This window comes from Ischnura elegans, chromosome 4 (genome assembly GCF_921293095.1).
Source record: "Ischnura elegans chromosome 4, ioIscEleg1.1, whole genome shotgun sequence".
In the NCBI taxonomy this organism is placed as follows: domain Eukaryota; kingdom Metazoa; phylum Arthropoda; class Insecta; order Odonata; family Coenagrionidae; genus Ischnura; species Ischnura elegans.
Window position 1 is genome coordinate 51,020,746 of NC_060249.1, and position 14,111 is coordinate 51,034,856.

The following is a 14,111-nucleotide window of genomic DNA, read 5'->3' on the forward strand; positions in this document are numbered from 1 at the left end:
ACTTGACTCCAGAGAACATCGTAGCTCGTATGATTTGATCGCAGGTGACCTGCGGTAAGAAGCAACCCAAAAAATGCTCTAATTTCAATTCAGTCACAAGGTTTCCATGCAATTTTTAACTTTTTTGATGAATTTACCCGTTCAGCTTCCATATTTGTGAACTTGACAATATCTTCCACCAATAAGTCATTAACAAAGAGTGAAAAAGCATCAATCGGGCTCACTAAAATTTTCCCTGGTGGTAAAACTATTTTGTGTGTTTGGCCCTTTATTATGTTGTGAGCTCCAGCTCGCCCCACTGGAAATGGCTGAGAATTCCATACAGTGCCATCCTTACCGAGAAATGTAATTGGTCTTTCAGATTCTGCCGTGGCCTCGGTATCGGAGAAGTTTTCAGAATCATAATCTCTTACTTCAGATGCTGCACTTTCATTGTCACCTTCACTGGAACTCTCCTCTTCGATAGACTGGTAATCCATATCATTGTCACTCGTTCCTTCGACATTCAGAAGTTTTTGTATGTCATCTTGAGACAAAATCTTTTTTCCAGCCATGATCTAAGAAATAAAAACAACACTTTTGTTCATATGACTTCTCAAAAATTAGGAATTATTTCCTTAGTACTTTCGAGCATTAGAACTTACTTGTGCATATGATTTATTCAGGTTCGTGAACAAAACGTGAAAATATCTGCCGTCACTCAGATGCTCACTCAGACGATGGATGGTGTTACGTTTATGAAAGTGGAAAAGAGGATCTAAAAATTAAAAAACAATTTATTTCATAGAACTTCTCTAAATTTACGAATTACTTTCCTTGTAATTTCGATCATTGAAACTTACCTGTGCATATGATGCCTTAGGGTTCGTGAAGGAAAGTTGTAAATTTCCATTGTCACTCCAATGGCCGTGTTACTTGAAGCAATACGAATAACACACTGAGACGGTAGATCCGAATAGAAACCAATAGCTTTAGAGTTAATTATGTGCAACTGCTAATCTGTCTTTATGCACACTTTGTAACATTTTGCCCGCATTCTACTCTTGTGGTCATGTATGCCATAGTTTGTAAGGGGAAGGGTGATGGAGGGGGGGATGCAGAGGTGATAGGGGGGGTTAAATCGGTAGGAGAGTGCAGGGGAAGAAGAAAATGGGGAACGATGGACACTCATCAGTGTGTTAGGATTGGAAAATACCGTTGGAGGATTTTTAGGTGGGCGATAATGATAGGAACGTTAAAATTTGAAGGGTGGCATGAGATATGATGTTTTGAATTTCTAAAGTCCTTAGGTGGACGCTGCCAAGAAATTCGGAGGGTCGATGAGTTTTTAGGAAACATATGGCTATTTTTCAGTGACTATTCTCAGTGGGTTTCCCTATGACTCAACCTTAGGGAGGAGTTCTCTTAGCATTGGCCCTTCAGCGACCACCTCGAGGCATCAGAAATAAGCGAAAGAATGAATAAAAATCGTTCCCTTCTTACATTTATGGGTGCAGGTAATGATGTTTATTCCCTAATGTTCATTCTTCACCCACTTCAATCTCCTTCACCAGGATTTTCAAACCATAATACATCGGTGACTATCCATTGTATACCCTTCTCCATATTTTCCCTCTTTACCTTCCTCCGCTATTTGCCCCCATCATACCACCCGCATTAGCAAAATACTCGCCGCGCTGCGCGTGCTCGTTAGGGGGCTACGCCCCCTAAAACCCCCCGCATCCGGCTTCGCCGGCTGCCCCCACCGGACGGCTTCGCCGTCCACCCCGCGACTACTCGGAACGGCTTCGCCGTTCCTCGCCGAGGGGTCGTCTTCGCCGCCCATATATTTAGGCAGCCCTCCGACAGACAGCAGCTGGTTCCTCGGAACGGCTTCGCCGTTCATCGTGTGAGGGCGGCTTCGCCGCACAAGGGTTACCCGAGTCCCCCCTAGGCGTGGACTCCTGGGAACGGCATCGCCCTTCCTCGTGCCGGGGCGGCTTCGCCGCCCAAGGTTTACCGGTGTTCCCCCGAGGCTGCGACAACTCGGAACGGCTGCGCCGTTCCTCGCCTGTGGGCGGCTTCACCGCCCAAGGGTTATCTCATCGTGATGGGGCGGCTTCGCCTCCCAAGGTTTACCTATTTCCCGGAGCCATCGACTCCTCGGAACGGCTGCGCCGTTCCTCGCGTGTGGGCGTTATCGGCGCCCTCCCCCAGTAAGCTTCCTGGTGATGGGGCGCCTTCGCCGCCCAAGGTTTACCCGTGTCCCCCCGAGGCTTCGACTCCTGGAAACGGCATCGCCCTTCCGCGTGATGGGGCGGCTTCGTCGCCCAAGGTTTACTGTGTCCCCCCGAACCGTCGACTCCTCGGAACGGCTTCGCCGTTCCTCGTCGTTGGGCGGCTTCGCCGCCCAAGGGTTATCGGCGCCCTCCCCCCTCGTAAGACACCCATTCGGCTGCTCCACGTGTTGGAGCGGATTTGCCGCCCGAGGGTTCTCGGAGGTTTTCCGCACCTCTGACTTTTTGGAATGTCTCCGTCGTTCCTGGGGCGGGGGCAGCTTCGCCGCCAGGGTTTTCACTATTCACAGAGCAATGCGTACTACCAGCTTTCCCCGATCGTTTACAAAGGCTGCCGGGGGATAATGTTGCTGAATGTAGTCGCATGCTAGCCGTGATTGTGGCATTTTAGCTTATGACGAAGTTTTTGAAGGGGTGCGGGGGGTTTCCAGGGGTTTTAATGAGTAAACTGACAATGGTCGCAATCATCCAAATAAATTCTTTAGCGATGAGTCATAGGAGAAGGGAATTACTGCTAAAATATGCGAAAACACCGAAGAACATGCTATTCACAGAAAAAAAATAATTTTTTTCCTGATCTTCTAGGAAGCCACGTGTAATATCGATGGGTTTTCTTGCATAAAAGGTTTTTGTCTATCAAAAAATTGGCCAAAAAATCTAGTTTCTGTCAGTGAAATTTCATGTTCCCGTGACATTTGCAAGGAGGCGAAGAATGGGAAAAGTTTTAGTCCCGTAAGGCTCCAATGTTAATTCGGATCGATATATCTCGAAAACTGATCGACTTTTTCGAGTTTTCGGATTTTTCCCGCCGATGAATATTTTTTCTCCACCAACGGTGAAAATTTCGTCTTCCCAGCACGTCCGGAAGTGGTCGGGAATTTGTATACGTGAATGAGTCAGTGAGCTATCTGTCACATATCGGGTTGTATATAATATAGACTCGCCGCGCTGCGCGCGCTCGTTAGGGGGCTTCGCCGGCTGCCCCCGCCGGACGGCTTCTCCGTCCACCCCGCGACTACTCGGAACGGCTTCGCCGTTCCTCGCCGAGGGGTCATCTTCGCCGTCCATATATTTAGGCAGCCCTCCGACAAACAGCAGCTGGTTCCTCGGAACGGCTTTGCCGTTCATCGTGTGAGGGCGGCTTCGCCGCACAAGGGTTACCCGAGTCCCCCCTAGGCGTGGACTCCTGGGAACGGCATCGCCCTTCCTCGTTCCTCGCCGGCTTCGCCGTCCCACCCGGGACTCCTCGAAACGGCTTCGCCGTTTCTCGTTGTGGGTCGGCTTCGCCGCCCATATATTGAGGCAGCCCTCCAACAGACAGCAGCTAGTACCTCGGAACGGCTTCGCCGTTCATCGTGTTAGGGCGGCTTCGCCGCCCAAGGGTTACCCGAGTCCCCCCGAGGCGTGGACTCCTGGGAACGGCATCGCCCTTCCTCGTGGCGGGGCGGCTTCGCCGCCCAAGATTTACCGGTGTTCCCCCGCGCCTTTGAATACTCGGAACGGCTGCGCCGTTCCTCGCCTGTGGGCGGCTTCAGGGTTATCTCGTCGTAATGGGGCGGCTTCGCCTCCCAAGGTTTGCCTATTTCCACGAGCCATCGCCTCCTCGGAACGGCTGCGCCGTTCCTCGCGTGAGGGCGGCTTCGCTGCCCAAGGGTTATTGGCGCCCTCCCTTGTAAGCTTCCTCGTAATGGGGCGGGTTCGCCGCCCAGGGTTTACCCGTGTTCCCCCGTGGCGTCGACTCCTGGGAACGGCGTCGCCCTTCCACGTGATAGGGCGGCTTCGCCGCCCAAGGTTTACTGTGTCCCCCCGAGCCGTCGACTCCTCGGAACGGCTTCGCCGTTCCTCGTCTGTGGGCGGCTTCGCCGCCCAAGGGTTATCGGCGCCCTCCCCCCGTAAGCTTCCTGGTGATGGGGCGCCTTCGCCACCCAAGGTTTACTGTGTCACCCCGAACCGTCGACTCCTCGGAACGGCTTCGCCGTTCCTCGTCTTTGGGCGGCTTCGCCGCCCAAGGGTTATCGGCGCCCTCCCCCCTCGTAAGACACCCATTCGGCTGCTCCACGTGTTGGAGCGGATTTGCCGCCCGAGGGTTCTCGGAGGGTTTCCGCGCCTCTGACTCCTTGGAATGTCTCCGTCGTTCCTGGGGCGGGGGCAGCTTCGCCGCCAGGGTTTTCACTCCTCACAGAGCAATGCGTACTACCAGCTTTCCCCGATCGTTTACAAAGGCTGCCGGGGGATAATGTGGCTGAATGTAGACGCATGCTAGCCGTATTGTGGCATTTTAGCTTATGACGATGTTTTGAAGGGGGTCCGGGGGGTTTCCAGGGGATTTTATAAGTATACTGACAACGGTCGCAATCATCCAAATAAATTCCTTAGCGATGAGTCTTTGGAGACGGGAATTACTGCTAAAATATGCGAAAACACCGAAGAACATGCTATTCACAGAAAAAAAAATTTTTTTCCCCGGTCTTCTTGGAAGCCACGTGAAATATCGAGGGGTTTTCTTGCATAAAAGGTCTTTGTCTACCTACAGTAAAAATTCCAGCGATCTAACTGTAGGGGAACAATGAATTTTCCCGTATTACTCACATTTAGATTACCAATTATGTGTTTTCCAAATAGCGGTGCATAGGCGCTGTAATAAGGCATAACTAATGTGAATTTCGTAGCCGTACCTTATGGGGAAGTGGTTTAAAAAAATCGGTTTTAGGTGTCCTTGTCCTGGAACCCCTTTTATTACTCTACTATTTTGTTAAGAAATGTACATTTAAAAATTTGAAGTTTTATTGCGGGTGTGTAATTGGGGCAGGATAATTTAACATGACGGGTAAATATAGCCGACACAATTCCCATTCGGAATCAATAAAAACGATACAACTGGGATGAATGGTACACGAAATATACGACTTATTAAGTAATTTTTATTTTTTTGGGGGGGTCACAGGGGGTTTTCGGGGGACCTAAAGTGCTTGTTCTGTAAAACGCGGCATCGTTAACCTTGGATAAAAATTTCGGCTCTGCAGCTGTAGTGTAAGCATGCTTTTTCGACGGTGTCACCCGTTAAAATTAAATATTCTGCGTTCTCCTGGTAGCGGCGCGTACGGGCACGAGAAAGACGTCAATCACCTGAATTTGGTGTCCGTACCACGTCGGGAAGTGGTAAAAAAAAATTCGGAAAAATTTAAAATCGTGTGTTGAGGGAATGCAAACTTCACGGCGGATGTGTTGTAAGTTACCAAACGTTGTAGGAGTCGCAATTTCAATGGAAATACATAATCGATAATAACTCGAAATTCTTTCGTCTTTTGGATACATGAAGATAGCCGAAAAATTGAATAAAAAATCTAGTATCTTGCATTTAAGTGAAATTGTCCTACGATTATTGCAAATTGGTGAAAAAAATTCCGAAATTCGGCCCATAAGAAAAGCATTGGAAATTTTAAATTGTTAAAAAAAATACTTTTAATCAAAATATTGCAAAGACGACCACATCAAAAAATCAACCAAAAAATCTAGTACCTCATACGTTAAGGACTTATTCCTACAACGATTATAAGTTGGTTTTAAAAAAATTCAAAGATAGGCCCATAAGAAAAGCATTGGAAATTTTAAAAAAATATAAAAAATACTTACAAACAAAATATGGCAAAATGTTTCACATCAAAAAATCGGCCAAAAAATCTAGTTTTCGTCAGCGAAATTTCATGTTCCAGTGACGTATATAAGTAGGCGATGAATGGAAAAAGTTTTAGTCCCATAAGGCTCCAATGTTAATTCGGATCGATATATCTCGAAAACCGAACGACTTTTTCGAGTTTTCGGATTTTTCCCCCCGATGAATATTTTTTCTTCACCCACGGTGAAAATTTCGTCTTCCCAGCACGTCCGGAAGTGGTCGGGAATTTGTATACGTGAATGAGTCAGTGAGCTATCTGTCACACATCGGGTTGTATATAATATAGATTCTGCGTATAGAATCTATTTATTTCATTTTTCACTAATTATGATTTCCAGCCCTGGCAGCTAAAAAAAACCTCCGCAAGAAAACAATCTGGCTCACTCACAAAATGTGTGCTCGTAAGCATCCAAGTGCAGCGTGTTGCATAACTGTTGAACACTCACCTCCTGCCATACATCATTGCGTTAGCTCACAAGGGATCATGTAGATATATATTTGAATATTCTGAAATAATACTTGTAAAATGACAAAAATATACCTTTTATATTAACCTTATGATGTGCAACTGATCGCGTACGTGAAGGGTCCATCGGACCCTGCTTGCCTGGTTATGTTAGGAAAAGTTTAAATTTATCATAAACAATAAAGCAATATTTTTTAAAATTCTTAAAAATATTTTCCTTATGCTTATTGTTCGTATGAACAAATTCATAGAATTTCAGAGCGGAGGAATATTTTGTTCTCATGTTATAACCTGAAATAAATGCTGTAGGACCCTCTAGAATGTATAAATGCTGTTGGACCCTCCTTGCCTGGATAAGGGTTATGGTATTTGTGTTGATTTACAAGTTTGACACCAATTTCCTAGTATTTACTTCGGTATGTAAGTTGAAACGTGTATTAAACATGTTAGCATAATGATTTATCATTTTAAAAGTGGGCTGAAATAGTTGCAGCATATTTTTAAACAATTTGAAAATAATTATACGTAGCTCCTTCAAGATTTAGACATATTTGAGATGTTAAAATCATTTTCAATTAATGAAAAAAAATTTAAATTTGAAACAGAGCTAATATGTTTTCAAAATAATTTGATGATTTAAAAATGCTTTTGCAATGTATGTTAAAATATTTTTTTCATAATATTTAGCTGTTTGTGTTATTAATTCCTTGCCTGGAGGCATTACAATACTTTCCTTGTTTTGTTGCTATATTCTTTTATTCTGTGACATCTTCATCTTACCTACAATATGATGAAGACCAGTTTTTTCCTGTCAATAGCTCATCAAGTAAACCATGGTTTGAAAAATGAAAAAAATATGGGTCCCTCAAATTTTTAAACTATCACAGTCAACAATAAAAAAAAGTTATGAACAAGCTGATTGCGATAATTAGTTTGGACTCTTTAAGTTTAAGAGAAATCTCTTGTTGTGTTACTTGCAGTGATTGTGGAGGAAGCAGCAGAAGTCATGGAATCTCATGTTGTTGTGTGCCTGTCTGCTCAGTGTGAACACCTTATATTAATTGGTGAGACCTCCATAAGTCTTGAGATTTATTTAAGCCTGATGACTTAATGGTGATAATGAAAAATCTGTTTCCCTCAGGTGATCACAAGCAGTTGCGTCCATCACCAGCTGTCTACAGGCTTGCTAAGGATTATCATTTGGAAATATCTTTATTCGAGCGTCTTCTGATGAATGGAATCAGGTTTGACACCCTGAGAATTCAGCATCGAATGAGACCAGAAATCGCTGATTTGGTATTTCCAGCTGTGTATCCACTTCTGGAAAATCACCCCTCTGTATTGGAGTATGACAACATTGATGGACTCAAAAAGAACTTATTTTTCATCACTCATACGCATCAGGAGGAAAAGGTAAGAAAATCTTATCCTCCCTATTTTCGAAGCAAATGATGAAATAATTGAAGGACCACTGCAATTATTGAAATTGGATCATAAGGGGCTCTTAGAAACTCCAAGCGACCAGTCCAGAAGCGACATGCCAATGGCGTAGCCAGGTATTTCGTTCGGGGGAGGAGAGGGGGTTAAAATTAGGGATGTGCGAATAGTATCCGCGAATACTCGAATACCTCGAATACTAGAAAGTATTCGATATTCGAGATCTCAAATATTTATGCTAAAGGTGCCGTCTCGAATACTTTGAATTTCGCGTCATACACTGTCGCTCGCACGTCGTTGGTAGTTGACTTGGAAAAATGAGGAGAACTCTAGTCGTTTAGCGCATGCAGCGCCGTTTTAGGCAAGCTGACGAACTACATCAAATTCGCGGGTTAGAGCTGTGAATAGAGTTCAACGTAGGGAACCGAAATTGATCAGGTGAAAAAAATTCGAAAATCCCAGGTGTCCCCCATCAGGAGAACCTCAGTGCCGTGGGATAGTGACACAGTGGCGGATACAGAAAATACTCAAGGGGGGGGCGCAAAAGATATCTTGAGCTACCTTTACTTTTATCGTAATAAGAAATTAATCAATCCACGTGCAAAGTTGAAGAAAGTTTTATTTAAACTCATTATACGCGTATATAAGTCAATATATTACGACAAAAAAAAGTTACAACTGTGTTTCTACAATGTTCGGCTATGTGAGCGGCCCCGCAAAGGGTTGCAGCATATCTTTGCAAGCAAGTGCCAGGCTACGACTCATGCTATCTTTACTTCCACTTCCCTCAATGATTTCACTTCTACTATTCCCCTCCACTCCAAATTGACCTTGACTAGCCACTGTGCCCGAGTGCGATGAAATCTCCAGTTCCCTTGGTTCCTCTGTTCTGCTCGTTCCATAGATGTTTTCTACAGCACACACATTGAGCGTGTTTGAATATATTTCTGGGTCGATTCAAAGTAGCATTTGTCATTTCGATGAGTGACAAAAGGGCCTGGGTGACACAATAGTTGTTTTTAGACTGGTTTGAAAAATTGTCAACTGCCGGCAATGCATAACGAACCCCTGAGATAGCAATGTTAGCCTAACTGCACAACATGTGGGAAATTCAAAAGCATGTACGAATTTTTTTTAGCATGAATAAAAGTCTTTGAATGGGTGCCCACTATCTTTAAAGATACTATCAACTATAAAATTTATATAAATAAGGTATATAAAGGCTATTTATGGGAATATATATGGTATAGAGGGTATTAGATACCCATACTGCTGTTATAGATTTCTGTCAGATGTAAAAATTCTTATCCTTCAAACGCCATTTTCAGTAAACATATTCACAAGAGCAATGTACATGTTATGCCTAAATCAACTGCTTTTGCCGGCACAGTGATTGGTCGTGAGATGGATCACGAAGGCCAAAATAGTCTATTACTTGAAATGTTCCTATCTAATAAACATATTTTTCATATAATTTAGGCAGTGTGTAAAGCGTGAACAATGTTTCGATAATTGTCAGCGGCATGTCCACCTTATACTAGTCTTCATCTCCCTACTTGTTTTCACCAGGTAGCTTGCTCTCCCCCCACCCCTACTGTCATTTGCTAGCGGAAAACCCAAGCCATTCTGCAATATTCACACGCTTCAATCCAGGATTCTTTTCGTCATCTTCAATTATTTTCAGTCCATCTTTCAAAGTTCTCACTTGTTTCTACGTAAGGGCCATGGTCCGAAGACGTATAAAAATAAAACTAATAAAAAGGAAACCTGACTTTATGAAACTCGTACGCAAAACACTCTCTAGTTTGAAGTCAACCCATCCAGGAAATTACGGAACCACTCGTACGAAGTGAAGTTTGGAACTGATGCTATCGCTTACAGCATACACCGAGCATACTGCAGAGGGTGAACCATGACCATATAACTGCGCCATGAAATATTTTATCGTAAAGATACCCATTCTTTTCTAATTAGCATAGCACCAGAAGGGCAAATGAATTTGAATTGCTAGCAGGGAGAAACCAAATATCCTGAGAAAATATCCCTTAGTCTGTGAATGTGACAATAGAGATGTATAGCATAACTCATAACAGAGGGGGGAGGAGAGTGCTGAATGGAGGGGGATATCGGATCTTGGGAAATGCACTAATGTTACTTTCCCACAGCACTGAGCTTCTCCCTATGGTAGTTCCATCTCCTGGGGAAGATTCGAACTGTGTGCCTGTTGTTATCTATATATATATACTGTAGAACCTCGGTTATACGACCCTCAGTTATGCGATGACCTCACTTATACGCCGATTTTTTTTGGTCCGGTGAATAACCCCATATGAACCCATGTATTTCCAACCTCAGTTATGAGACTCTTCACTTATACGACGACCTCGGTTACGAAACGTATTTTTCCAGTCCTATGAGATAAAATACCTCACTTATACGACTTGGCAGAGAACTGCTCTACGAGAAGATTGCGGTACGCGCACCGATTTTAGTCACAGGAGCGGGGGTAGTATGCGCTCATTACATAGATATGTCAATGAAGAATAATAAGTTTTAATAATGAGCGATGCTGTTTATTAGATATTATTTCTAACTGCATTAGATGATCGTTAATCCGGAATATCTATCTCTAACGGAAGATTGTCTAGAATTTTCCAAGGTTATGCTTCCCGTCGCCCGGCGAAATAACACAAATGAGCCGTTAAAAATCCTCGCATACCAAAATTTTGGCTTCCAAGGTCATCCGAAAAAGATAATCGTATTGGTAGTATGGACGTAAGTCGATGGTGATTCAACACGATGGCAAAAACAGCATGCGTGGTCTCATTCCGCGGGCTAATCCCTCATCCGCGGAGCGAATTGAGCCGGGGGAAAGTTGTTACGCGGCGCGCAGATCAAAACTGATGCAACATGTATCTCAGTGGATTTAAATGAAACAAAGGTGGACCTTGAGTAGCTATTAGCTTGAGTCTGCCCGGTGGCGTTTGTTTTTTAACTGAACGAGAGTTAGTACGAATGCCCTCGGAGAATAACTCGCGTCGTTAGTAGAAACGTAATCATTAAAGTCAAATTTAAAACGCGAGAGATAAGGCAGTTCCTTTCGACTCAGGAATGACTCATAACCATTATATCGAAGTACAAAAACAGTATTGGTGTTGTTTTCAGATATGGGGAAGCAAAATATTACGTGAAGATGAGTCACACGGCTTGTGAGTTGAAGTTCCCGGCGCTGAATTCGCGGAAGAATGCCGGCAGAGAAGCTATACCCGGTAGATTCAATCTATTATTGCTAAAATGTCATGGGAAAATTCTTTTTTAGTGTGTAAACACTATTGAGAGGGGAGATTTTTCCGGGCTCTAAATCTATTTTTGTCCATTCGTCACTGACAGCAGTTGCGCGATTATTTCAAATGCTCACTTAGAAGTTTTCTGAGCACCGGAAAAGTGAATTTACTCACGGAATATCCCGGGTACCAGTGGCGTAACTGGTAATATGCTTTGGGGGTGAAGGTAGTACCTGGGGGGCGGCTTCACTCCCAACCCCCATCCGAGGCAATGGGGATTCCCGTAAAATTTAAAAAAATGGCATGCCTGTAAATATGTTCTACATTATTTTGGCACATAAAATTTAACTTAAAGTAGATGCAGTTGCTGTTTATCAAAGCTAGACTTGTGTTTTAAATTTTTTAAAATTTCTCTGAGGCTTTGGAGAGGGATCTATCCCCTCATCCCCCAACCATAATTATGCCACTGCCAGGTGCTCCATATTATCTATGGCATGGTATTTAGAGGGAGAAAACCGACAGCTGGGGTCATTTGCGCCATGAGGTAAGAGAGGGATTATAGAAACCCTGTGTTGGAATTAGCCAGGTTGTAACAATAGGCTTAACCAGGGCTTAATGTCCAATCTGCCGGACAGTGTGTTGCACTGGAAGTTCCGTCCACACTACTCTCAAGCAGGGATAGAGCCATCTCTGAAAACTTTCTGCCTCTGCTAGGACATAAACCTGGGTCCATAGGGTGTGAAGCCTTTGTGATGCATTAGTGAAATTTTGATCCCTAATTACGAGGTTAATTTGGATGACTTTCCTCAGATATTTCATTTCTCCAATCTCCAATCTTGGGTTTGCCTTCAGGTGGTAAAATGAATTTCCTGAAAACTGCTTTTAATGAGTCAACTTTTTTCAAAAATTGGCTTCTCTGTGAACATGTAGTGTCATCATTCCGAAATCTCTCCAGTATGATAACCTTGCAGCTTAGTACCAGAAATGCTAGACGTTCAACCGTGGGTAATGTTGTTTAGGAATGTAAAATTATGTTTCTCTTAAAGTAACACATAATCTGTGGTGTTGCTTGTGAGAAAATAAGATCATTAGGCTTCAATTTCTTGCCTCCAAATGAGTAATTGCATCCTGGAAACAAACCAGCCGCTATAGGAAAGGATTTCATGCTAAATACCGAAAAACCTCACATATGAAACTTCCTCACTTATGAAACTTTTTATGGTTTTCCGCTGAAAGTTTCATAAGCGAGGTTCTACTGTACAGTGAGTCCTCGTTTAACGTTGTTGATTCGTTCCTGAAAAAGTCGACGTTAAGCGAAACAACGTTAAACGATGCAGTGTTTCCCATAAGAAACAATGTAAAAAATTTAAATTGGTTCCTAGCCATGTTCCTAACAATCCATTTCTTCGTGAAGAATCCAGAATTTCCCGGGCGAGAATCCAAGGAGGCCAATTATCGGAGCCGTACAAAGCCAAAGCCGTAGCTGAGCCTGAAACCATTGATCGGAGCCGTAACTTTAAGCAGACTTTGTGACCAATCGGGAGACACCTGAACCAGGCCAAAACGAAAAAAATCTGAATCTGACACTAGGAAGCACGAGGATGAAGGGCGAGTCAATTTTCGTGATGATATGAATTCTTTAACCCGGCGGAAATCGCGAGAAACATTCATTACCGATTATTCACTTCAGCATGATAACGATTCATTCGAAACGAAACGAATTTTCATTACGAAAAGGTTGGGAAGAAGGCATTATTAAATGAAATATAAAAACTAAAAAGAAAGTATTTTAATGGCGAAACATCGATATTTTCAGTAACAGAAGAAATTTTAATTGTAATAACTCGACCGATCTCTCCAGCAGTTGCACCTTCTTCAATTCTTTTAATAATACCAAGTTTTTGTTCTAATATCGCCGTTTTTTCTTCACGTCTGAAGAGCCGCCAGGATAGCCACTCTTCTTCGTGGACATTTTTTTCGGTTGGCATCAGAAAAATAAACGGATAATGGGTAAATGAGGCGATAATTATTCGCTCAGACGCATATTTAACGTACGCTACCCACGCCAACCTTTTCTGTCGAGCGAAAATTACCAATCGCATTAATATAGTAATATTTACTATACATCAGATGCGCTTGCGTCCTATTCCCCATTCATTTTTTTTTCGCCGCGCATAATTTGAACAACGTTATCGCGAAGCAATAACGACGTTAAATGATCAAGGGTTTCAATTTTTGGACAACGTTATCGTGAAACAACGTTAAACAGGACGACGTTAAACGAGGACACACTGTATATGTAAAAGAAAGTCGAAAATCGTGTTAGTTAGAACACTTATAACTCGTGAACGGCTGCACCGATTTTAATGATATTAGGTTCTTTGGACTCTTCTTCGCCCCGGATAACATATCGGACATTAAGAAAAGGATAATTTCACAAAAAAAATTCATCTTTTTCTTAGTGATATGTTTTTAGGAGTTAGTAACGCAACAACAATTGATAAGTCGTTCAAAACTATTAAATAAACTATAAATAATTTTTTTTTTGTTTTTACCAATTTAATAACTTAACTTCATGGCAATATAACATTTTAATTACTAATTATATTAAAAATATTGAAATTGCATTTTATAAATTTAATTCGAGCTAATTGCAAGCCCAGCTCGAGCTGACTCTTCACTACCATGTTTGTAAACAAATCTCCAAGCAATTGTTGACAAACAGTAATGTCTGTGTTCCTGTAGAGGAATCGAGTCGTTTGGTGGTTTAAAAATTGATAATGAATGTTATTCACGCGACTTTACTCAAAGGAAAATTCAAAGATAAGGAATTTCTCATTCCAAAGATTCCATGATCCCAACTTATGTGCCCTTTTGAGCTTAAACGTATTAAATTTCTAATTTGTGTTGTATTCGTGATAACGATTAACAAATCGCGTGGTCAGTCTTTCAGTTTTTGTGATGTTTGTGCT

At 42.8% G+C, this 14,111-nt stretch overlaps 1 protein-coding gene across 1 annotated transcript in view; it reads left to right on the plus strand.

Annotated features, from left to right (window-relative positions):
- Positions 1–14,111, plus strand: part of LOC124157437 (NFX1-type zinc finger-containing protein 1-like) — a 100,627-nt gene that overhangs the window by 24,982 nt on the left and 61,534 nt on the right. Inside the window, exons 3-4 of the mRNA XM_046532136.1 lie at positions 7,399–7,482; positions 7,560–7,831. Coding sequence (XP_046388092.1) covers positions 7,399–7,482; positions 7,560–7,831 — 356 coding nt within the window. The remainder of the gene's footprint in view (positions 1–7,398; positions 7,483–7,559; positions 7,832–14,111) is intronic.